Here is a 25,969-nt window from a genome sequence, read left to right on the forward strand (position 1 = left end):
GGATAATATAACGGGTAATGGGCTAAAACTTAAACAGGGAAGATTTAAGTTAGATGTAAGGAAGAAATTCTTTACTGTGGGAATGGTGAGGCACTCAAACAGGCTGCCCAAGGAAGCTGTGAATGCTCCATCCCTGGCAGTGTTCAAGGCTAGGCTGGACAGGGCTTGGAGCAACCTGGTCTAGTGGAAAGTGGAAGGTGTCCCTGCCTGTGGCAGGGGGCTGAAACCAAATGGTCTTAAAGATCCTTTCCATCCCAAATGAATCTGTGATTCCGTAATATATGTCAGAGCAGCCTCGTTGCCTTGATAAAGGTAAGGGAAGACCTGGACCTGCTGATATTGCAGATGCCTCCTTGAACACAATCTGCAAGAAGCAGTGGAAGCTTCCTCTCCAAGGAGGGAATTTGAGAGATGCCCCTGGGCTAGGCAGAAAGCCACATGTGAAAACCATGGTTTTCTAAAGTGACTGTGTTTTAGAATGATATGACTGCATTCCCCAAAAACACAAGGCATGTCATTGTGCAGACATGGTGAATGAACTTGACTTAGTCTAAAATTAATACTGGGGTAGGAAGATCTTGTGCAGTCAGTTGGGGGGTGAAAGATACCAATGATGATGTGCAGTGGAAACATGTGAATGGCAGCAGTAGGGTGGCGGAGCCACCAAAGGTGTCTGTGTTACCTGCGTGAGTTCTGTTCCTTTGTGAACCTGAAGAAGAGAGAGTGTGACAGAGAACAAAAGAGCAAGGAATCCAGTATATTGGTGTGATGCCCAGAAGCCCAAAACAGGATTAAATGGTGAAAGTCAGTAGTCCTGCAGCCACACTGGTTTGAAGGATAATGGAGAATCCTGCCTAGGTTATAGTAGTGTTTACCTGCTTTGGTGACCATTTGTGGAAACAGAACTGGCCTTGTCCTACTCTTTATTCAGATAACTTGTGCATAAGGTGACAGCACATCAGGGAGTAGTTATTTTGTGTTTTTCATGGTGAGCAGGGACTGTCTAGCAGAGAAACCACAGGCTTAAATTTTCTGAGTTGACCACACTTCCCCATGATTTCTGTGTGCAACCTGCTCAATTCATTCCCTCCTAGTAGTGTCTATATTGAAAATTTTTAAGGCAGCAAGTGCCAATCTCTTCTTTGTCCCTTGCTTGCTCCTGTCACCTGCTTCTGTGATGATTTTCAGCATGGGACCTTGTGGTTTAACAGCAATGCTTAGCTGTGTGGTTTAAGGATCTGCTTTATACAGGCTTCCCTGCTGGCTGAGGCTGGAGGAGGTGCCACCAGATCCGAACTTATTTCTTCCTGAATTTGCCCAGGTGATGGGAATTCTTCAGCTTTTCTCTCTCGCCACCCACTTTTCAGCTTAGGTTTACTTTTAGGCTGCTGTTGCCTGGTAAAATGTTACAGGGTGGGGGAGGAGAAACGTTTTAGGTTTTGTCTTTGTTTTTCACTACCTAATTTGTCTGCAAGGTGAGTCTGTTTTCTGTGTGATGGTCAACCACAAGCTTTTAATCTCATTTCTTCCTCTTACCCTGTTGAGGAGGGGGAGTGGGAGAGGCTGAGTGAGATCTGGCTGCCCAACAGCCAGGGTCAGCCCACTCCAGCAGCTTAAATAGATGTCCCAGGTTTTGAAGCAGCAGGATCTGCACATTTCCCTGAAATTCACATCTTGTGAATTTCCCAATACTGTTGTTTGTATGAAGGCTGTTTTGTGAAACAATGTCAAAACAAGAATAAGGACATTTCATTTGGTTAGGGTGGAGAATAAGGCCCTTTAACAAACCAGGACTAAATATTTTTCTTCTAGCATGTGATTTAAACGACATGAACATAGCAGAATACTTAGAACTTAAATAATTTTCATGTGTGACTGAGAGATCTGTTTCCAGTGTTTGACTTCTAATGATTCCACTGCTATCTTTCCACAATGTAGGAAGAAGAATTTAAATGGCTTTTACAAGAAGAGGTCCATGTTGTTTTGAAACAGCTGCAGGATATTTTGAAGGTAAGGTTTAATTTGCTTCATGTGTTTTTTTGTATTGTGGATTTGTTTGCTCTCCCATGTGAGGAAGGGTGGTAGATTTCTTCTGGAGGAAAAAATCCTTGGTAGAGGGTGCACAGAAATGTCCATCATGCATGTCTAGTGCTGTCCCAGGTGTCTGCTTACCCTCTGATCTTGAGGACTCCATAAAGCTGGTTTCCCCTAGATTGCTCTGTTCTTGTCCCTCTTTGCTGAGAGCTGCTTTGAAAAGGCACATGGAGGCAGCCAGACCTGTCTGCCAGGCATTTGCATGATGGGAATGGCTTCTATAACAGAGTCTGGATCTGCCTGTAACTCTGTCATGCGATGGTGGAAATGAGCATGATAGCCTAAAGGTGACAAGGTACTACTTGTGCGGTAATTAGTAGCATGCACTTCATAACCGTCCTTCACTCGATATACCCAATATTCCTGCTTCTGTGCTGCTACCTGCCCCTTTCAGAGGTGTGATGTGTTCAGCTGAACCAGGACTGCAGCACCTTTCAGCCAACCTGAGCCTGATCTGCTGGGTATAGCTTTTTCCAGGCAGGGGGGTGGTGAACTGGCCAAAGGGGATTGTGTGCACAAGAGCTCACTGCTGCCCTGCTAGGTTAGTTTTCAACAGACCCAGCTTCTTTGTGCCCTGAGGTTTCTGAGGGGGTTCCTGGTTGATGCCAGAGCGGGGACAAAAATGTGGAGGTAAGGGGGGTGGGTGCCAGGAGAGGTCAGAGTGCTGTAGTGCCAACCCAGGATGTGACTCAGTAGCAGGTGACAGTAGCCTGCAGTATCTCTATATATAGCATCTGTTTTGAAGAATTTGTTAGAGATTTAAGGTTAAAGTGTGATTAAAGGACAGCTGCCAGCCAGTATAACCAGTAAGGAGGGCTGATTTTCACCCTTCCCAGGTGGGTAAGGGACCAATGGTTCTTGTGCTGTGCAGCCCAGAGCAGGGAGCGTGATGGGAAAGGGCCACTGCCATGGCCCTGAGGGCATGCTGGGCTGGGCTATTCAGAGTGACAGCTGAAACATGGGATTTACAAGGCCTTTGCCATGGGCTGCATGTGCTGAGCTTTCTCCTGGTCTGCACCTGTCATAGAATCCCTGACTGGTTTGGATTGAAGGGACCTTAAAGCTCATCCAGTTCCAACCCCCTGCCACGGGCAGGGACACCTTCCACCAGACCAGGTTGCTCCAAGCCCCGTCCAACCTGTCCTTGAACACTGCCAGGGATGAGGCAGCCACAGCTTCTCTGGGCAACCTGTGCCAGTGCCTCAGCACCCTCACAGGGAAGAACTTCTGCCTAAGATCTCCTCTCAGTCTCTCTCTCTGTCAGGTTAAAGCCATTCCCCCTTGTCCTGTTCCTTCAGGCCCTTGTCAAAAGCTCCTCTCCAGCTTTCTTGTATGTCCTGCAGGAGGATGAGGTAAAATCTGTGTGTTCTGCTAGGTGGATTGTAGGAGGCTTGCAAAGATGATCACTCTGCATTTGGCCACTTGCTGGTATCTGCGTTTCTTCTTTTCTCTTTGTTCCTGGCTTGAGGTGTGCTGGGCCCCAGTGAATACTCCAGCACTTACTGTGTCCTCTCTCGGGCAGGAGGCTTCTCAACGCTTTGCCCTGCCTGCCAGTGGCTTGGGAGGAGCTGTCAAGCAGGAGAACTTTCTGCTGAGCACATCTGGGTAAGTGGTCATAGTGGGTTGCTGCTGATCTGCCAGGCCACTTGGTGGGGGCTGTGCTTGTGCTGGGGGCTCTCCTCTGTGGTGCAGGATGCTGTTCCTGTAGCATCTGATGCAAAGGTCTACAGCACCCGAAGAGTAAAGGGGTTTTATTTAATACAAGATTTTACCTTAAGGAAAAACAGACTCTTCGGGCAGGTTAACGTAAGTCTGTAGCTGTGTTTCAGAGCTGCCTTAGCCAGACTTGTGCCATTTCCTACTAACACCTCTAACATAGTCATTGGTTACCAATCACTCACTGGTGGGTTGCATCAGTGTGCTGTTGTCAGCAGTTTTGCCAAGAGGTGTTTTCCTGATTCTAGGTGCAGGGAGTTGCAATTAAAAGACCTGAATTCTGCTCTTGGCTCAGTTTCTGACTGTGGACAAATCTTACCTTTGTCCTAATCTCCCTAAAATAAGAGTAAGAAAGATATTTTGCACAGAGCAAACTGAGACCTGGTGTGGAAGGTGCTTATAGAAGTGCAGTTCTTCTGAAGTAGCTGTCCATTTTTTGATCTTCAGCATAGGCCTTGGTTTGAATAGCTGCACTCTGGCAGATGTTGCAAGCAAAGTAGTACACCTTAGTCCTTAGAAACAGCGTGGTGAACATTTTTATAGAATGATGCAGTGATTCTGTATTGGATTTGAAGGTTCCATTCTTTAGATATTAAAGTTGATTTTAGTATTTATTCGTTACTGTTGCAGAATGGATCTTAGAAACTGTTGATATCAAGAGTCTCTGTCTAGTGTATTAAAATATAAGGTGTGGCTAAACTGAGTTCTTGAAGGCCCTGGTGCTTCAGTCTTCCCCCATTGTTTGTTATAGATGTAAGCCCTCTTTGCAGGACCTTTTAAAGGGTTTGGAGCGTGGGGTTTTTTGGTTTGTGGGTTTTTTTTTTCTTGTGTGTGTGTGTAACTTTCAACTCCCATATGAACCACCTAGCACTCCAGTGTCAGTTGGTAAACTCAGTATCTTGTGTTTGTGCCTGCTAGAGCTGTTTGTAACAGCAACCAAATTCTTGATAGATAATACATGAAATAAGGCTAGGATCAGAAATAAACATAATGTTTTAGTCAGGGCAGTTAGGGTGAGGTGGCTCAAAAAGAACATGACAGAAGCTGGCCACAGGCCAAGGTCTCAGGACATGAAAGTGTGTGTGTGGTTCATTTGCATAACCCAGCTGAGCCCTGGGGGGTCAGCTACATGGGACAGGCAGGGGTGGCGTTAGATTGTTATTTCAGTATGTCTCTTGCCTCCTGTGAGTAGTGTTGCCCGGGTATTTCTTCTCATTTCAGCACAGACCAGGTGAAAGGAGTGTTGACACTACAGGGAGATGCCTTATGTCAAGCTGTGAGTACTTGCAGTGCTTCTTGCTTTGAACCACCATCAAGGGGCGGGAGTCATCCTTTTCACACTTGGATGACCTCAAGGTAGAGGCCATCCTTACTATGCTTTATCAGTGATCAATAAGTATTCTTTCTCAGTCTTCCCTAGTGGGCCTTAAATCCTTAGTGTTTCAGCAGCTGCTGAAATTTGTTAAGATCCAGCATTAACACCACCCTACCCCCACTCTGTGGGATTCCTGGCTTTTACTGCCTGTGTTGTTTAATATCAAATTTCTTCATGGGCCTTCTGAGATGAGTTTGTGTGACCTGCCTAGGGCTTGATTCACTAAATGCCTTTCAACTTGCCCTTTGTATTAACACCTTCCTGTAGGAGGACTGAGGTTCTGGCCATGCCAGGACAGTGGAAAACAGCTTGCCAAGATGGTCTGGGAGACACAATGGATGGGATCTGGCAGTCTCCATGTTCTTCATGTGGGGATTGCTTGCTTTCATGTGTTTGTTTCTTTATTCAAGGACGTTAGTCTGAAAATGCCCAGAAATAATCAGCTCTTGCACTTTGCATTTCGGGAAGACAAGCAGTGGAAATTGCAGCAGGTACTGTTAACTTTAGATATCTACCCTCTGTAGCATGTGTGCCCTCCAAGCAGTAGCTGTAGCCCCTTGCTTTCCGAGAGAGGTTATGTTCATCCCACGTTAACTCCAGTGGTAAAAACTAAGGGAGGAAACAGATGCAATTAAATTCAGTTATGGTGCTGGGAGAGAGGTGGGACCTACTTGTTCCTGAAACACAAGCGAGCTGAAAGCTGTCTGTGTAGCAGTCATAATGCTTCAAAAGGAATCCCTAGGGTGGCTATGAAGTAATGGTTTTGTGTCTGCTTGTAAAACCCGGGCTAGCAGGGCAAAAAGCAACTTAAAGCAACTTTGAGTAGCTTGCTCTCATTCTCTTACAGAAATATTTCTTTAAGCTGAGAATAAACCTCACCACACTGTGCTCTTGTGGCAAAGCCAAAGGGCTTTGGCTGTCCAGAACACTGAATCTCTTTTCCCCTGTTTTGCTGAGAAATACCTGGTTTCAGGACCTGATCTTGAAGACGTAGTTTCCTGCAGTTATTTTGTTGTAGCTGAGTAGGTTGGAGAAAGATGTATTCCACATGCTTCTTATGGCTCAGATTTTTCTAGGTGATCAGTGCATTTGGTATTGAGTTCTGTATCCAATAACTGCATTGGCAGAGGAGTGAAACCTGTACCTGGGAACTTTGTAGAAATCTAGAAAATTGTGTACTTGAAATGTTAATGCCAAGCACAACTGGGTTTCTTTATGCCTCACAACAAGTCAAGGAAGTTTCTGTGATAACACTCAGCAGCATGTCCTGTTTTATGGCTGGTTTCTATTGCTGCCTGGTTGATAGGCTTCTACCAGCTTTCATGGAAAACACCTTCCTTTATTTACTTGCAAGTGTTGTATTCTAATATTGTTCAGATGTGAAGTGTTAGTGCCTGAAGGGCTTCTATGCAGAAGCATTTACAGTGATTATGTGGTGATCTTTGTCCTCTGAATTAAAAATTAATATCTTGAAGTATTGTGAGTTTTCTTCCCTTAGTGAGTGGTGCCAGTTGAAGTTTTGTTCCTCTGTGCAAAGTAAAGCCATCGGTAAGAAACTGTAGTATAGGCACATTTCTGAGGAACACAGGTGCAGGCACACAAGTTTTGAGAAACTTGATTAGAAAACAACAAAATCAAGGGGGAATAAGGATGAAGCAAGTCCTTATAATAGCAGGATTGTCATTGCTGAGTTGAGTAACAGGAACTATGTAGCTTGCTCAGAAGCATCTGAAAGGTATAAAGGCTGAAGGCGATGTTTGGAGATGCCATAGACCAAGTACCTGCAGAATATCTTTGCAGTCTGGCAGTGGACATTATCATCTCTTTCTTCTCTCTGTAGCTTCCAGAGCCTTATGCTTTGTAAGAGCATCCCTGAGCTCTAGATGAGAAGGAACCAGTACACAGATCTATGGCAGGGAGGCCTCTATAAGGCTCAGCTGGGATCTAGGGGTGCTGGGAAGCAGTGTAGATGTATCACGCTACAAATATCCCAAGCTGTGTTATCCATCTTCCAGCAGCCACCTCTCATACGGGCTTCCCTGCTTACCTTTTCCATTTATTGCACACTCTCATCTACCCCTTTTCAATTTTCCTGCTGCTGCCTGGAGCTGAGCACAGGTTGCTTTCTCCCAGGGCCATTTTTTCCTTCCTCTGGTTTGTCCTTGCTCCCATGAAGGCAGTGGGATAACCTATTAAACTTGCTTTGATAATTGTCTCCTGGCTACAAGTGGTCTTGCCTGACAGTGGCTTGAGCCAGCTGTGTCCTCAGCCTGATCAAGTGCCACACAAGTGGCATGATGCTGAGCGTAACTCAATCTCAACAATTGTAGTTTACAAATATATTAGAAATCCATGTTTGTTGCTCACTGTTGCTGCTATTGATGTAATTTGTCGTTGGTTTTAGCTGCAATAATTCTTGAAAAAAAAATCGTTATGCATGTTGTTAGACCTGACTGCTCACCATCAACAGTGGGAATTCCTATCTGATCAGTCATGATCAGAGTCCTCCTAGGATGAGAGTGCATGATGTCAGTGTTTCTTCAGGGCAGCAGCAATATTTTTATTGACAATGCAGGTTGTAGCTATCAGACTGTTATGCATCTCCAGTCCTTGAGTGAAGAACCCAATAATGCATCTGGGCATCAGTGGCAGATTTGTGTTAGTGAGTGTCTGGTACTTAGACAGAAATGGCCTTAACATTTGAGAAGTCACCTTCTTCTTAGGGCTAATGAGATAATCAGGGAAACCTCTACTTCCTAGTGTGAATCATAGAGTGTTTCCTTAAAAGGACTGCGTTTGTACCTTTGCAGATCCAGGATGCTAGAAACCACGTTAACCAAGCCATTTACCTGCTTATGAACAGAGATGTAAACTACCAGTTCAAAACAGGCTCGGAGGTTCTCAAGGTGAGGAGGAAGCATTCTCTACTTGTGTGGTTTCTTCCCTCCATTTGCTGTTCTAAAGACAGTTAATGCAAATTACTGTCTTGAGTCTTGTACTGGAAATAGATTCCCCAGTTGTACCTGATATGTCAGAGTATCCATGTGTCCTGGGTTCAGCTATAACAGTTATTTTTCTCCTTCCTAGTAGCTGGTGCAGTGCTGTGTTTTCAATTTCAGTCTGAGAACAATGCTGGTAACACACCAGTGTTTTAGTTGTTGCTAAGTAATGCTTACCTTGATCAAGGACTTTTCAGTCTCATGCTCTGCCAGTGAGGAGTGACACAGGAGGCCAGGAGGAAGCAGAGACAGGACACCTGACCCAAAGTAGCCAAAGGGGTATTCCATACCACAGCACATCAGGCCCAGTATATAAACTGGGGGCAGTTACTTGGAAGGTTCAGATTGCTGCTCGGGTTGGGTTAGGTATTGGTCAGTGGGTGGTGAGCAATTGTATTGTGCAGCAGTTGTGTTTGTTGGGGTTTTTTCTCCCTTCCCTTTTTAGTTTCATATCCTCTCCCCATGTTATTTCCCTTATTATTATTATTATTAGTTTTCTATTATACTTTAGTTAATGGACTGTTTTAATCTCAACCTGTGGGGTTTACATTCTTCCGATTCTCCTCCCATCAGTCCGAGGGGATGGGGAAAAGGGAGAGTGAGTGAGTGGCTGCATGGTGCTGAGTTACTGCATGGGCTTAAACCATGACACCATGCGACCTCATATTTGGTATGAATCTATGCCAGTTTAGTATAGACTAACAGGACTGGACATCCTGGTGAATAGTAATATGAGCAGTCAGTGCCTTGTTGCCAGCGATGATAATCTGGAAGCATCTCCCTAGACCTTTTTTGCATTATGTTATTACAGAGCTTACGCTCTTCCCTGTCAGTGCTAACAGCAAGTGAAGACACAAGGTAGTTGTCAAAAGATTGCTGTTAGTATTCGCAACTGACAATTTGAAAGTACTACTTGCTAGCAGTATATCTGATCTGATACAGACCAACTGCTGAGTGGCAATAAAGCCCAGCCCTTTGCTTGGTATTGCTTACTGAAGCTACCAGAGCTTCAATTTACTCATTAGAATCCATTACAATATAAAATGTGAGAAAGCTAAACCTTTTAGTCTCCACAAGGCAAAGGCTGCTAATAGGAAGAAACTAAGAAATAAAACTGTTTTACTTTCGGGTGAAAGCAGGGTGAGAAATTAGTCATAATATAACATGCCTTCATCTTAGCGGTTATGAGCTCTATAAGAGACATGTTGCTTCCCACATTTTGTATGGAAAAGGAAGTCTGCCTGAATAAGCCTTTGTGGTTTCTGGCAGAAACTCACAATGAGCTGGTTCTTTTGTCTAGTGCCCTAGCTCATAGATGGTTTTGAATGGGGGGGCCCATGCAGCAGTTGTTGTATCCGTGATGTGGGAATGGGGATAACTAGAACACAGCTTGTTGTTTTTCCTTAATGCTTTTCAGAAGAGCTCATAAAGAGTTTACTGATACTTACAGAAGCATCAACAATTGATCTCATGTTCTATTCTTCTGATGAATAGCTGTTCTTTCTTCAGTCCCTGATATTAAAGGCTCCTGCCTGTCTTACAAGTGTCTTATGACAGTGGTAACAGTTAAACTGCATTTATGTGGGAGCCACCCCTTCCCAGTAAGTGCCTGAATTCCTGGAGGTGGGTATTGCTGGTGGTGATTTTTGTAACACTTGCAAAAGGTTGTAGAATTCTGCAGTATGCTATCTAGAGCCGTCCACGGGCTGCCACTCAGCAGTGTACTGTATGTTACCTTGTAGCTTATGGATGCTGTGATGTTACAGCTCTCAAGAGCCCGAAATCGGCTTACCACTCCAGCCACTCTAACTCTACCAGAGATTGCCTCCAGTGGTCTCGCAGTAAGTGTGTTGTGGTCTAGATCTCCATACAGTGTGGTAGGATGCAACTGTTAGGATATTGTGCTGTGTCCTGGTGGAAATGGGTTTCCAAGTGTTTCCTGAGGCAGAAAGAGAGCTGAAGTAGGTGCAAACCCTGCATTTTTTTGCTTCTGTGAATCTTCCTGTAGGAAAACAGATGACTTGGGCATGAGGACTCTATTTCTTAGAGAGTAAGTTCTATTCTCTTCCCAGAGAATAGAAATCATCTTGTCTGGGGATGATTTGCCCTTGTGAATGCTACCTCCATCCTATTCTGTCACCATCATGCATACACCATTTCTGTCAAGTGCAGCAAGAGGAACAAACATTGCATGCAAGCTACCTAGTCTTTGTTTCTTTCCTGTTGTGCTCACTATGGGGTAACTGTAGTATGGCTTAGAAAAAGGTAGTGATTTCCCAGCACTAGAAATAATGGTCCTTTAACTGACAAAGAAACTGCTTATTTTCTCACCAGAAAATGTTCACTCCTGCTCTGCCTCCAGACATCCTTGTGAATTTCTATATTAACCTGAATAAGCTGTGCCTGACTGTCTACCAGCTTCATATGCTGCAGCCCAGCACAACCAAGGTGACACCTGCTATCTCTTAAGCTTTGTTTATTTGCCCTTCCCTATGTCCCACTGTGAGGATGCACTGTTACATGGTGCAATGTGGTATGCAGAAGATGATGCAGAAATTACTCTACCTGCTGTTAAGAGTCTGTGTTTATATCTGCTGCAGACAGAATACAGACTCTAAATCTAGTTTGGGGCATGGACACTTAACCCAGAAGAAAATACTGGTGGGTGCTCTGGAGAAAGCCAGTAACTATTTTTTACCAAGTAATGCTTTATCTTACAAAATAGTTTATAATTTTGTGTAATTTTGGAAAGGCATAATTGTATTACTGCAGTTTATGTTAAAGTAGCATCTTTGGTTTTCTGAACAGTTTTGTGGATACTTTTCTGCTTTACCCGTTGCATTTGGGTCAGCGTGGTATGTTGTGAAAACAGAATTAAACTCTTAAGCTCTATGAAATACAGTCCTCTGTAAGGATATTTTCCCTAAAAATCTCTTTTGTTTTTCTCCTGGATCTTCTCATCTTTTGTTAGCTAAGTTCGACTCAGCGACTGTGTAGATTCTTTTTCGTGAAGGGATCAAATGTCATGGATTCCCTATGAATGGAGTATTCGGGCAGATACAGCATAGGCATTTCTGGATGTCAGGCTACTGAAAATGCAAACCTTAAGTGTCCTTCTATGTATTTTGTTTACAGTGTTAAAAGCTTTTCCTTCTCTTCTAGAATGTCAAGCTTGCTGGAGGGTCCATTTTACACAACCCTGGAGCCATATTGTAAGTACAGTCACTACAAGGGCTGTGTAACAGGTGTAGGAGTATGCTGAGGATGAGATTCAAATGGCTGTATGTAGTTTTAATAGTAGCATCTGTTAAATGAAGCAGCTGTGCAGTCACTTGCTGTAGCTGTGCCTATGAATGCGCAGGTGCCCATGACAGTGCTTCTTTAATGACTTGGTCTTAAAGGCCTGCCCAAAGATGTGACTTTTCAGGATACAGTCCATCTATACAGTGCCATGAGTTTGTCTAGAGATGAGAGTTGACCCAAATGAACATTATTGGCATTGCTGTTTGTGTTTCTGGCTTTTGTGCTTCTCTGAAAAGTGATAAAGTTTCTAACTTAACGCTCTTAACGCTTAACTCCTAAGTCTGGTCAGAGGTAGACTGAGAGTTTGTATTCTCTAACTTTGCCAGTTGTTCTTTTAAATGTAGTTAAAATCAGAATAGTCTCCTCTGTGAGAACAAACAACAGTTGAGTTTTATGCTCTGTGCTGTTGCGTGTGAAGCTGTGCTCTTTTTTTTTTCCCCACTCCAGTGAGTTTGGCAACCAGCGGTATGAAGTCAGCCATGTCCATAAAGTGGAATGTGTTGTCCCATGGTTAAATGATGCCCTTGTCTTCTTCACAGTTTCACTGCAGCTTTGCCAGCAACTGAAGGACAAGGTAATGGCCTTAGAAAAAGGGCTTTGTTTTAAACTTTGGGTTTGAGAGGACCTCAGATCTAAAACTCTGATGTGATGTTATTCTGTACAACTTACATATAAACTGAAAACAAGTGATGAGTCAATGTTCTTGGAGCCAGGGAGCTGGCTGGCACTGGCTAGCAGACAGCCAGCTGGACTAAGTGTAGTAGTGTGACAGAAGTCTTTGCTGAACTAGTGACTAGGTGGGAGCAGGTAGATGCTTTTGTGTTCTCAGTCATGAGACTGATTTTGTGAGAAAATGCCAGGGAACAGGAGAGGAGGCATGGAGACCTCAGCAAACTAGATCCCAGTAGACTAATGTTCAGTACCAGCTCTGCAGCTGAGCTGGCTGCCACCTCAAGCAAGTAACTTTGTGCTCCAAGCTTATTCAGTGACAACAGCAGCACATCTGCCCTTCTGCAGTGTAGTGCTGCGGTGTGTAAGACTGTAAAGCTCAACTGTCATGCGTCCATTGTATGCTCTTTCTGCTGTGGCCTAAAGGATGTGGGAACTTATTTGTTTTTCTTCTACCTTTCCAGATCTCTGTTTTCTCCAGTTACTGGAACTACAGGCCGTATTAGTTCTTTGTGAAGTCTCCAAGCCTTTACAGCACTTCCAGTGTCTTTGTTTTAAATATGCCAGCTGAGTCCAGGTCAGCCTGAAGAGTGCTCACTACCTACCCTGTTGCTCTCCTTAGGGTAGGGTCAGTATATCCTGAGACACAGCTTTAGTAGCCTTGTTTGGGATTAATGCATAAGCAGGTCACTGAGCAATGCTGTGTCATTGGCAAGTGATTACTCCTGTCTTTGTTCTCATGTGCATTGTGTGGCTTACACTTTCCAAGCCTCTGATTAATTACACTAGTCCATTACAGGGGATGGGGAGCTGTGGGCTACTCTCACTAGCTGTATTTGCACACAGTGCTGTAACTAACTGCTGAGCTGTGAGCTGCCAGGGAAGGGTTGAAGGCAGTAATTTAACACAACATGAAAAGTGTAGGGCATGTTGCTCCTTGCAGTGAAATATGTTCTTGTGATCTGGTCCAGATGTGTTTATGACTAGCCCCGAGCTTCTCCCTCTTCTGCCTGTTCTGTCCATGCTATTAATTCCCGTTTGGGGATAGTCTGCTGGTTTTTCTTTTTTTTTTTACCTTCCCCTGCCCCCCGGCATTAATGTGATAATATATTTTTTTCCTAAGCCCTAGTTTGGCCAATTATTTTTTTTTTCCATGTTTAGTATCTTGTTTTCACTGCCAGCCTTTGGAGTTGCCTTGATACCTTGAGCACAGCTGTGCAGTCTCACATCCTGTTATTAAACCCAAAGTGAGTAGCACGTGGCTATTACAGTTCTACAATTTATTGCCTACCTATGGATGCTACAGTATGTAACTCTAGGCTTTGGAAACTGTAAAATAAAGGTAATCAGACTTGTCATGTTCCTGTGGGCTGTCAGTGCTGAGGATGAAAGAGTATCAAAGATTATGTGCTCTCTTACGAGTGAGTGGTTGTTCTTAGTTATGCATGCTAGATTACTATTTGTCTTACTGGGAGGAGAGTAGTGGTCTCTGAGGGCAGAGGTGGGCAGCTCTTTGAAGGCTTGGCCTGGTTTGTGTAGCCTCGGTCCAGTGACACCTGAGTACTGCCTGAAGTACTTTTCAGACTTCCCTTGATGGTTATGTTCAGAAGAGGCTGCAGGTATTGAGGCTGGGCTGTGTTTGCTCATGGAGCTGTCTATTAAGTGATGAGGAGGCATTACCTGTGTCCTGCTTGACTCCAGCTAGGTTTGCCTAGCCTGTGTTTCTGGTGGCTTTCCTCACTGAAGTACCTTACCAAGGCACCTATGTGCATGCTGAGGTGAAGATTGCAGGCTCACCAAGCTCCTCAAAACACCAGGATCCTGGTATTTTCCAAGTGCTATCCAGAGCACTGTGTTCAAAAGGACGAGACACAGAATGTTTGAGCTTGGAAGGGAACGTCTGCAGTCTACCTGTTCCAATTCCCCTGCTTAATCAGGGTCACCCAAAGCTGGTCTCCCAGGACCATATTATATGTATATACATATATATGTATATTTTGAATAGCTCCAAGGATGGAGACTAAGGATAGGTATGTTGCTTTGAGGTTTTGTGGTTTTTTATGGTTTGTTTTTTTGTTTTTGTTTTTATTTTTTTGTTCATAGACTTCTGCTCTGGGCATATGTAACCTACCTTGTGCGTGATGTTCCTTTCCATCCCTTTGTGAGATTGCAGGGATCTCAAGTACGTTAGTGCCAGCCTTCGTACTGATGCAGCCTCCTTCCCTGAGGACACTTGGTGCTGTGCTTGGTCTACTGCATGCTAATATTACAGGTTGCAGGTGATAACAGAGCCTGCAAGTGAGTATCAGGCTGTGACTGGTGAACATGTCTGTTAATGACTAATGAAAGATGTAAGTAAGGTAGAGAGGCCTGGATGGGCTGATGCAATAGCAGACTCATTACTGATTCCAGTCAGTTAGCCTTATGACTAGCTGTGGTCATGGCCCTGAGTATTTATTTACCAATCTTTGCTCTGTTCCAGACCATTCTCCACTTAGAAAGTGCTCGTGCATGTGTGGAATTGCTCACCATTATCAGCTTCTTGTAAGAGAGTATTTTTATGGTTAATAAACCTCTCTGGAGCTGTCTGTGCTCATCTTTAACCCAGCCGGGGTGTTGAAGAGGCTCCTTTTTTAATTCACACTAGTGTGTGCAGTCCAATTTATGTTGCCACATCCTCTCCAACTCAGCTTCCTGCTGATGGGGATGTAGCCCACAACCCAGTGTGTGTTGTTTTCTTCTGATGAAAATAGCTGTACTTCAGCTCTGGAGGGCAGGAGTGTGCAAAATGGAATACTTGTCCCTATTCCAGCTCTGGTGCACAGCTCTGATGCTGTGTCTAGACGACTGCTGAGTGACAGTGGTTAGTTGCTGCAGGACGCTGACGAGGTTACTGTTACAGAACAGAGCAACAGCAAGGTGAGTTGCATTCAGCAGGAGAGGCTGGCCCAATGCCCTGGGCTGATACCCCTTGATTTGAAAGATAAAACAAGGGTCCACCAATTAAAAGACTTTAAAGTCTCTCTCTTTTTCCCCACTAAACCTCTGAGTGCAGAAGGCCCTAAAGGCTCTCCTTTTGCAGCCCAGTGAGATCGATACGGGAATAACTACTGACAGCCTACTCCACTCCTCCCTTTGCAAATGCAGCTCATGTGTGCTGTGGGCCACACTCTTTGGTGACTGCTTGGCATTCTTCTCAGACTAAAGTCAAAAACACAGCAGTGTACCAGCTACTAAGAAGAAGAAAAATAACTGTTACAGCTGAGTCCAGGACATATGCACACACTGCTGTGCAGCTGCAGCCAAATGAAATAGACTGCCTTTTCCTGGGTTGGGTTTTTATTTTTTGGTTTTTTAGCAGCTTCCTTTGGGGAAGCTATAGTTCTCATGAATGAAACCTTTCCTGGGGTCACCTTTCTTTTTCCCAGGGAATCTCTACTTGGTCTTCAGGGGATAGAGGTCTACTGCTTAGATCCACTGGCTATCTGCTTTTGATGGGTTTAGCAGTTGAGTTACTGCTGTCTGGATGATGCTGGTTCTGGAACTGCAGAAGACACTGATCCATGGGCCTCAGCTGCTCAGCTTCTATATGCCTTTCAAGAAGGAATTAGTTGCCTGAACTAAGATGGAGGAGACACTTGCTGGGCGTCTTTCAGCAACAGCACTGCAGCAGGCTAATGACAGCAGTAGAGTAGTAAGAGGGTAATAAAGAAAGTTTATTTTATGACTGCCTCTTATCTCAATCTGAGCAGCTCCTTCTGCATTGTCAACAGAGTAGTCACAGAGAGCGAGCACTATCCCACACCAGCATCTCAGCAGTGAGCAGACAAGAAAGTCTACCTGCTGAGCTCAGCTAAGGCTAAATGTCTGTAAAGATATAATAATTTTTTCCTGGACCTGGAGTTGAAACTGCAGGTATTTGTGTGTGCTGATGCCAGTCTGCTCAAGTATTGGCACTGCCAGGACTTGTTTGGCATTGCATCTGCCATGCCTGGCCTAATTCTGCCTTCCAGCTATGATAGGAACATTGGAAAGGTATGCACCTACCACTCCTATTCACAAGTAGGTGCTTTGCTGCCTTTCAGGCTATTGCCTTCTGGAATTGGTGTTCTCTGGACAGAATCAGATTGTTCTTGTTCTCATATGTGTCTCAGCAAAAAAGGGTGACCTGCCCCGTCATGGGATCATCTATGGGGACACAGAGGATCATCCTAAAACAGAAGGACTGTACCAATTGAAAACCTGGCTCTATCTGGGACTGAAGGATGCTAGGTAAGGGGGTGATGCTTTTCAGATTGGAGGCATTGCTAATATTCAGGATGAAGAAACAACTTTCTCTTTGGTGCTGCAAGCATCTTCTACAAAGGCTATAGGGAGGAGGGAGCCACTGCTCCTTTGCACAGAGCAGTTTCATCTTCATATGCTTTTGTGTCCCCTGGGAAGAGGGAGGTAAATTGTTTCTAAAGTTGATGGAGCACATAAAGGAAGCTGGCTCACTGGTGATATGCTCCAAATGTCTCTACAGGGACTAAAAGGGTTCCCAGATGCTGTGGCTGTGCTTTGAGGCATCTTCAGAGCCTTGTGCCCCTTTTAGGAAATGACCTCAAGCTGTGCTGTGCAAGGTTTAGACTGTATATTAGGAACAATTTGTTTCCCAGAGGGTGCTCAAGCATTGGAACAGGCTGCCCAGGGCAGTGGTGAAGTCACCATTCCTGGAAGTGTTCACAAACCCTGTAGATGAGGCCCTTAGTGACATGGTTTAGTGGTAGCCTTGGCAGTGCTGGGGCAGTAGTTGGACTCTACCTTAAAGGTCTTTTCCAACCTCAACTTGTTTGATTCTGTGATTTGGTGTTCAGCCAGCTGTGCTTCACTATCAGTCCTGCTGGAAATTAAGCCTGTAATGGAAGGGCCAGAGCCCAAACCCCTGAAAGAATCATAGCTGGGCCTATGATTCTTTCCTAGTCATAGTCATTCTTTCATAGTCAATCTTTCATGGTCATTCTTTCATAGTCATCCCAGAAGGGATCTTAGTGTGAGGATGCTGCACAGCATGTTTTTGCTGATCAGCAACTGTGAGCTTGGAAAAGGATTCCAGCTTCTAGCTGGAGGGAAAGCAATCTTTCTCCTTGCCCTCATTCCCTGACAGTTCCCCTGACTACTGGCTGCATGGGGGAACTCCTTTTCTCCATTTTGGCTGCAGTAGCAAAGGATTTGTGGCTTGTAGCTGAAAAGTCTGCCCTCAAGTACTGTATCTTACAGGGATTGTGGAGTGGCCTGGCTCAAGTGGGTGTATTAGCCTAGGATGGCTTTGCAGGTACCATGTAAGGGGTACGCATTCATTCATGTAGAGGAGGATGGAAGTGGCTGAGCAGCCCTTGGCACTCAGGGTGAAGATAGATTCTGATTTGTAGGAGCAGCAGAGGGAAGCAGCAAGAACAGTTTTGTCCAGCCATGAGGTGGGTTTAGGGCTCTACTGCCAGGTTGTCTATGCCCACTTTCCTTCTGGGAATCTAGTTGTTTTGGAAAAGGATGTGTCATTGTAAAGAGGACAGGAAGGAGTTTGCACATGCATGAACACATGAATTAAAATGGTCTCCATGCTTTCTAATCCAGCTCAGGTACCTCCCTCCCTCAGAACAGTGCAAAGATCCTGAGCATGTCTCTGCCTACCCAAGCATGTCCAAGCCTATTTTCTCTTGCCCATCACCTTGTCCCCCCAAGGTGGTTCAGCTGTGTTTCTCCTGAGACAGGAGTGTGTCTCTGCAGGGGAAAGCAGGGTCTGTCCAGTGCTCTGCCCGTTTTTCTCCTCTGCCTCCACCAACCTCCCCCCTTATGACAAGCAACAAAGATACTGCAGGGCAGGCTGCAGCCTTGGGAGATCCTGTGTGTCCCAGATCATTCCTGTGTGAACAGATTGGGTTTTATCACCTTGGGTTGTTTTGGGGAATCACAGTTGCAGCAGCAGTGGATCAGTGCCAGGAGCAGCAGCAGAAACACAGTCCCTGGAGAAAAGTGGGCAGTTACACTGGCATTAGCCTCTGTGTCTCCCTTTTAGCACCCTGCATTTCAACAAGTACCCTCTTGGCTGTGTGCTTCCATTTTTTCCAGTTAGCACTGCAGCGCTTTGGGTGAAGTAATGTACATCACACGGGGTATGGCAACCTCACAAATGCCATCTGAGCCCAGGCAGGTTGATCTGTGCTAGCATTAGGCAAGGTGGCTGCATAGCTATGAAAGTGGTCTTGCAACCAGGGGAGGTTGCACAGGGTGTATGTATCCTCTGGGCCCCTGTACTTTGCTGTTGTTGCTGCCCTTGCCTGCTAAATGTAAATAGAGTGGCCACTCTCCGTGTTCTTCCTCCAGGGCTGTGCTGCTGGGGTCTGTATGAGTTGCTGGTATTAGGGCAGCTGCCTGCCAAGTGCAGCATTGAGAGAAGCTGTCTGGCATATGCCTCATGCTGAGCTATGCACTCACCCACAAAGATGAGGAAGATGGCAAAGGCAGCAATGTCTCATTTGGTCTCAAAGAATGTTTTTCTTGCCAGCTGGCTCAGGAGGTGTTGGATCTCATTTTCCAGGCCTGGGCTTTGGCTCATCATCTCAATTTCTGCTAGGAGCTGATCCAGGTGGGTGACCTATAGACCTGTAGGACAGCAAGACTGCCCCTGCCAGCAGGGGAGACTGGAAGAGAGATGCCGCCATGTGCTGCTGGTCTCTGGCTGGAGGATGCAGGCAATTGCCCGGGGGCAGGGTGGTCTTTATAACCCTGATTGTGAGCCTTGAGTTAAGGCTGCCCTTGCAGGGTGGGGAACACTGCCCAAGCTAGAGCAAGCTGCACTCATTTCATGCAGCTGCTTTAGATGCAGGCTATCAGCATGGCACCATTTCTCCTCCACAGCCTGGTCGGCAGGAGGGATAAGTGGGATCAAGCCTGTAGAGCTGGGTGGGTGCATGGCAACAGGAAGGGCTTCCAGGTTTCTGGAAGCACTGGCTGCCTCTGCTGCAGGAGGACTGGGTGGAGAAGGCAGCATGGAGATGCTGACCCCAGACACTGTGGCTGACAGGGCAGCTGCGTCCTGCCTGCAGGTGGGAGAGGGCAGGAGTGCAGCAGTCTTGGCTCCAGCTGCCCTATCCTGAGCCTCAGACCGAGTTACGGGCTGTGCCTTTGGCACCCGGGAGAAGGGAACGGCCCCAGACTGCAGCCCGCCTTCTGCCCGCTCTCTCACATTCCCCGTTAGCCGTGTTTGGCCTCACCCCGTTGCCTGCCCCATGTTCCGTTCCCGGACGCCCAGGGCAGAGTTGGCTGTCCCGGCCAGACCCCCCTGACAGCACCTGCCGCTGGGCCGGGGCGTGGGGGGCAGCGGAGCAGCAGCGTGTCGGTGCTGGGCCCGGCTTCCTGGAGCGCGGCTGCGGGGCCGGCCCCGGAGGGAGTTGCAGTTTCAGCCCCGTCGCTCGCCCCGCAGGCAAAGGCTTGCGAGTCCTGGAGGTCCGGCCCCGAGGGGGCGGGAGCCTGGCGCCAAGCCGGCCTCAGCCCCACGGCGACACTGCAGGAGGTGGGCCTTTCGTGGGGGGTCAAGGTGTCCGTGGTCCACCTTGTCAGCAAATCAGCTCCTCGCCAGCTGCCCATTGGCAGAGATTTCATAGGGGGGGTCAGGGAAAGGGGGACAGGGCTTCCAGGACCCACATGTTGTGGAGTGGGAGTCCTGATCCAGTTGCAGGTAGCCCTTTCCAGGCATCTAGACACCTACAGCAGCCTCCAAGGAGGGGCTTCTCCTAGTGCAGGCTGGGATAACCAGCAGCATTACATGGCTGGCCAAACTGGAAGGATCAGGCTGGAGGCTGGGCTAGTCAGCCCTTTACCACCTGCTCTTGTACAGGAGCTGCTGCAATTTATTTCCCCCTTTCCTGGTAATGTTTTCTGCCTTTCCTGCTGCTCATGTTGTTTCATATGAAAAGGTGCAAAACTAATTTTGAAATTAAAACCACAGTGGTCTTCACTAAGGCTACAAAGATATATTCCTTGTGAGAACCTTATGCGTATTACTGAGCAGTACAGTGGTCCTAGGGGAATGCTGCTCACAGACAGGAATGTTTAATGCTGCCTGGGCACAGTTTCCCATGATGCCTGGGATGGGGTCTGTGCCTCCTCACAGAAAGCCTGAAGACTGAGAAAAAGATTTTTCTTACCCCCCACTCCCCAGGTTGACAGTGCTTGTGTTATCTGAAATGGCAGCAAGCAAGCTGATTTGACAGCTGAGTGTTTGCTCCATAGAGTTACAGTGAAGTGTAGTTTCGTGCCTGTCTAGTCCCATATCCCTGATCATCAGCAGGAGTGAGGAGTGGTGCAGAGGTTGATACATGGCCTCCTGCTTCTGAAAGCGACTTGCTTGGCAGAGTGAATGCCCAGGTCTCAAGGTGTTTGCTATAGCAGAGCTGCTGTTCCTTCTTGTGTCCCCCATTTTCAGGACCTGGCTCTCATTCCTGGGATGGGGCACTAGGGAGGGAAACCTGTTTGCTGCTCATTTCCAGGAGACTGTCCTTGCTTGCTTCTTGTACAGTAATCCAGTGGATGGAGGGATTGTGGCAGGATTGTGTAATCAGCTTCAGGATACAGGGGAGGATGCATGTGGGTCTCTGGGAACTGGAGCTAGAAATAGCCCAGTATATCCTGTTCCCAGGGAGCATCAATCAGCAACAGGCCTGTGCACAAGGCACCCTGCTGGCACCAGGAGGGAGGTGTGGCCTGAGATGTGCATTGGCTTTATTCCTGTAAATATTCAATCCTGGCAGAATACATGAATTCATGCGTACTCAAACTGAACATGACAGTGCTGGGCCACATCCTCAGTCTATAGCTTAGCCAGGAGGGAGCTATTGGTGTCTCAGCAAGCCAAGAAGGCAGTGTTAAAGTAGTGGAAGAGCTGGGTCAAGAGGAAAGGCCTACTGCAAAGCCTGCCAAGAGTGCTTGAGTATCTGGAGGTTTTGGGGGTGGCTGGTGAGAGGCAATGTCTGTTTAGGTGGGGGAATGCTCTGACAGAGCATGTACTAGGTAAAGTATTAGGCATTGATTTCGTGCTTCTGTGGTTTGGAAATGCTTAGCTGCCTTCTATTTTTAATAAAGCACATGTGTTTCCAGATTGAGCTCTGACTCAACAAAATAATTAGTGTTCAAAAGGACTAAGGAATGTTAACAAGACCTTGCAAGCCCCCACTCAGAGTGGGAAAGAGACTGTTACGGGTGCTATTTCAGTGATACTGTTGCTGCTACTTCTTTGGTAAGAGAGAAGCTGAGGAACAATTAAGATCCTTGGAGTGCAGGAGGCTCATTGGAAAGGCTCAGACCTCAACACAATAAGATTTCTTTCCTGTCTAGTGATCTGGATGGATTGCTGGCTGGTCCTGCTGCTGTCCTTGCATTAAGAGGCACGGGAGCCATGTACAGTGGGTAAGACTGTGTGCAGATGTGGTGCTGAGTCCTCAGAAGCTTGGGCAGTCTTCTGGGTCCTGTTTGTGCCTGGGGATGTCTGAAAAAGAGACAGATGCACCATTCCACAAGGACCCACACACTAATATTCCTTTTCATCAGCCAGGGGCTGTGGTGAAGCCACAGGGGATAAGAATGCTTCAAATCCAAGTACCCTACACTTTTCATAGAGACTCACTGAACCTGCCTCATTTGTTGGTCCTTGCAATTTATATGCAGATGGCTACTTGCTATGGGCAGCTGTAGTCTCCTAACCACCTGTTCTCCACTGAAGGTCCCTCAATTAACCATTCTCAAAACATGGTGGGCTGTCATCTCCTGGAGACATCCACTTCATTCCCAGATTTGGGCAATGGGAGGGAAGATCTCATTGGTTGGCCTTGGCTGTACAGTGAGAATTGAGTTTGCGCCACCTCCACCTGCTCCTGTCTCCTCTGGAGACATCTTTTCCCATGGGGAAATCATTGGCAGAAGCAAGAACACAGTTTTGCCTGTGCTGCACTTGCTGCAGTGAACTTTGCTATGTGTCCCACAGGCTGGTATCACCCTCATCCCTACTGCATGCTGGCACCAGACTGCCAAGGGCACCTCCACCCTGAAGGAGGGAGCATGAGGGCTGCAGCTAAAATCTGATGCTTCTTGTCTACCTGGATTAAGATCTGGGGGGAAATTTTGCCCAATTTGGGATGAGGAGAACTTCTACAGTATCAATTCGAATCTTTCCGCATAGAGTAAGAGTCCTCTGCAGGACTGATGGTCTGTCATGAGTAAGGATGTGTTGCCTTCTTTATCCAGGCTGTGTATGGGTGCACATGGAGACTGTCCCTTGGCTGTCTTCTCAGTGGTTCATTGCACACGTGCAACACCTTAGGATCAGGGAGCACCTAGGTGTGCAGGAGAGCACAAGCATCCGTATGGCATATTTGATGTGAGAGCTAGAACTGGTTCTGTTAGTTGGTAATCTTTGCAGAAGGTTTATTGCTTGTCCTGATTGCTGTGAACAGCAGGACATAAAAGGTGTCCTGACTTCTCTCTCCTACAATCTAATTAGAGCCAAATTCTACCACCACTCAAATCATGGTGTCAGAGTAGAAGCAGGGCAAATGAATGTTTAACTTCTTGGCTTCTTATCAGCAGTGTCCATAATTCACCTGAAGGATATTCATGTGAGCTGATTCACTGCCCAGAGATAGGAATGAAGTTTATGTCTCATTGTTGGGATGCTGTTTGTGAGAGCTGGGATGGGGGCAATGGCACCAGATAAGAGAGCTGGATAAATCTGTCCACATGGCCAGCTGGATAACTGGGTGGTTTTACAGGCAGATGGAAAGTTAGCTGGGGAGGTTGAAAGCTTGAATGGGTTGCAGGCAAAATGCTGCATTTGTGTGCTGAGTTGCTAGGTATATGCAAATAGACATGAGGAAGAACTAGGTTAAGCAGCTGGTGAAAATGGAGAGATTGAGCCTCACATGCCTCTGAGTGCAAAAATGATTTATGGTCCTAGAGAAAACACCACCTCCAAAATGCTGGAGTCAGCGTGGGAGGTGGTCCTTGGCTCCCAATAACTCAGCATCACGCTGCATCTCCCCATGCCTAGGATTGCCCAAGTTCCTGTAAGCCCCATCATTTGGGCTGGTTTAGCTTTTCTTTGAGAAAGCATTTGACCTGAGCTTGAACATTTCTGCTGGTGGGGTGGAGGATTTGCTCCCAATTCTAACAATCATTGTTTTGCCTGGTAAAAGAAATGCATTCTTTGGTTCCAACCTGAGTATATACAACTTCCATTTCCAGCTAGGTCTGAGACACCAGCTGCAAATGGGGCTTCTCTTTTAACACAAGTCAAAATTCAGCCAGATTGAAATGCCAAATGCTTGCATTCTGCCAGCCTGCCAGACAAGATGGGTGATGAAGGATCCCTCTGCCCTTGTGAGACCTCACTTGGAGTATTGTGTACAGTTCTGGTGCCCTCAACATAAAAAGAACATGGAACTGTTGGAACAAGTCCAGAGCAGGGCCACGAGGATGATCAGGGGACTGGAGCACCTCCTGTATGAAGACAGGTTGGGAAAGTTGGGGCTGTTCAGCCTGGAAAAGAGAAGGCTGCGTGGAGACCTCAAAGCAGCCTTCCAGTATCTGAAGGGGGGCTACAAGGATGCTGGGGAGGGGCTATTCACTAGGGACTGTAGTGGCAGGACAAGGGGTAACAGGTTCAAACTTAAACAGGGGAAGTTTACATTGGATATAAGGAAGAAATTCTTTACTGAGAGGGTGGTGAGGCACTGGAATGGGTTGCCCAGGGAGGTTGTGAATGCTCCATCCCTGGCAGTGTTCAAGGCCAGGTTGGACAGAGCCTTGGGTGGCAAGGTTTAGTGTGAGGTGTCCCTGGCCATGGCAGGGGGTTTGGAACTAGATGATCTTAAGATCCTTTCAAACCCCAACTATTCTATGATTCTATGATCACTAGCAATACCCATTCAGCAATGATTCCCCCTTTCTAGCTGTGATTTGTGGCACAGACGTTTTAACAGGATTTTAACCTACTTAGTGTGCATTATTCTGATATTGTTCTGGTGTGTTAATCAAGCATTCAGGCATGGTCTGGTAGACAGTGCTAATCAAAGTGGGGTTATAGAAAATAGCTCTCATCAAAGTAACTTGATATTTTTCAATGCAAGTGGATATTTTATGTAAAAAGTAATTTGTACAAGCTCTATCTTACCATCATGGGATATAGTAATTAAAGAATCCCATTTCAGCTTGAGTAGCAGCTCATTCTGGAGTCATTAGAGAAACTCATGTTGTTTTAAGTGTGTGCATTTATTTCTTCCCCTTATTTAAAATCATCTCTCCAGGAAAGCTTTTTCATTAAAATTGTCAGGAAAAGATGGAAGTGACTTTATTTAGAACAGCACCAAACACTTCGGGAAAAATTAGACTAAGATTGACTTATTCTAGATTTAGCTATTGGCTGAGGCAACAGCTAGCTAGGAGTCATTGGTACAAGCAGAAAGGTCATGGGTAGGTGTTGTGGGCAGGAAGCCATACAGGACACAGTAGCAGGATTTTGCTGTCTAACACAAAGCCAGGATGAGCGCTTCATTAGAAGCAAGCTGTGTAATGTTCTAATATTAGCAAATCTGCAAACAGCTTGCTGTGTCTGCAGTCTTCCTGCAGGGTCTGGCACAGCATCCACACATCTGATTGCAGGCTGTGTGCCAGGCTGGGGGTGCGTGCAGGAGTCTGGGCTGCTGCTAGCAGAGCTCCCTGCAGTGTGGGGCTTTACTTAAGGGGTGCAGTCCCTTTGCTCGGACATTCAGCAAGTGGTTTTCAGAGGCAGTGGCACTGACAGGTATTCAGGAGATGCAACGTAACCAAGCCTTCAGCCTGCTCCATGGGGGCCCTGCGCAGGGGTTTATGCTGACGTCTTCCTGTCCACAGGTTCTGCTGCTCTAATCTGAAGTCTCTCCATTGTTTTCCAGTGTCTTCCATTTCTGTTTTCTGGGCAAGAGCAGTGGATAAGATGGGTTGAGCACAAGATGAAGTGATTCTGTTAATGGAGAATACTCCCTAATGGAAAATATTGATCATGTGTCAAAGCTGTTGGCATGAATTGATTACAGTACCTCTATTAGATGGCACTAAACAATCTGTGTTTAAATATCCCTTGAATCACAGAATCACAGAATCCCGAGGGTTGGAAGGGACCTCAAAAGATCATCTAGTCCAACCCCCCTGCAAGAGCAGGGTAACCTAGAGTACATCACACAGGAACTTGTCCAGCTGGGCCTTGAATATCTCCAACGCAGGAGACTCCACAGCCTCCCTGGGCAACCTGTTCCAGTGCTCTGTCACTCTCACAGTAAAGAAGTTTTTCCTGATGTTCACATAGAACTTCTTATGCTCCAGTTTACACCCATTACCCCTTGTCCTATCACTGGACATCACTGAGAAAAACCTAGCTCCATCATCCTGACACTCACCCTTTACATATTTGTAAACATTGATGAAGTCACCCCTCAGTCTCCTCCAAGCTAGAGAGACCCAGCTCCCTCAGCCTCTCCTCATAAGGGAGATGTTCCACTCCCTTAATCATCTTTGTGGCTCTGCACGGGACTCTTTCGAGCAATTCCCTGTCCTTCTTGAACTGAGGGGCCCAGAACTGGACACAATATTCCAGATGCGGCCTCACCAAGGCAGAGTAGAGGGGGAGGAGAACCTCTCTTGACCTACTGACCACCCCTCTTCTAATGCACCCTAGGATGCCATTGGCTTTCTTGGCCACAAGGGCACAGTGCTGGCTCATGATCATCCTCCTATTCACCAGGACCCC

At 46.4% G+C, this 25,969-nt stretch overlaps 1 protein-coding gene across 12 annotated transcripts in view; it reads left to right on the plus strand.

Annotated features, from left to right (window-relative positions):
• The window catches only part of ROGDI (rogdi atypical leucine zipper), a 40,837-nt gene that overhangs the window by 5,535 nt on the left and 9,333 nt on the right, over positions 1-25,969 (plus strand). For 3 of the 12 annotated variants that reach the window (XM_080617628.1, XM_080617636.1, XM_080617626.1), the window contains exons 2-12: positions 1,939-2,010; positions 3,617-3,699; positions 5,032-5,086; positions 5,596-5,676; positions 7,996-8,091; positions 9,927-10,025; positions 10,519-10,632; positions 11,347-11,396; positions 11,935-12,061; positions 12,621-15,075; positions 16,311-16,428. In XM_080617628.1, the coding sequence (XP_080473754.1) occupies positions 1,939-2,010; positions 3,617-3,699; positions 5,032-5,086; positions 5,596-5,676; positions 7,996-8,091; positions 9,927-10,025; positions 10,519-10,632; positions 11,347-11,396; positions 11,935-12,061; positions 12,621-12,662 (819 nt within the window). In that variant the 3' untranslated portion in view covers positions 12,663-15,075; positions 16,311-16,428. Of the gene's footprint in view, positions 1-1,251; positions 1,322-1,938; positions 2,011-3,616; positions 3,700-5,031; positions 5,087-5,595; positions 5,677-7,995; positions 8,092-9,926; positions 10,026-10,518; positions 10,633-11,346; positions 11,397-11,934; positions 12,062-12,620; positions 15,356-16,310; positions 16,429-21,528; positions 21,601-23,430; positions 23,700-25,118; positions 25,317-25,969 lie in introns of those variants that run through there. The other 9 variants (XM_080617629.1, XM_080617633.1, XM_080617631.1 and 6 more) reach the window with 9 other exon arrangements.

This window comes from Psittacula echo (genome assembly GCF_963264785.1).
Source record: "Psittacula echo genome assembly, chromosome: 5".
NCBI classification, from domain to species: Eukaryota; Metazoa; Chordata; class Aves; order Psittaciformes; family Psittacidae; genus Psittacula; species Psittacula echo.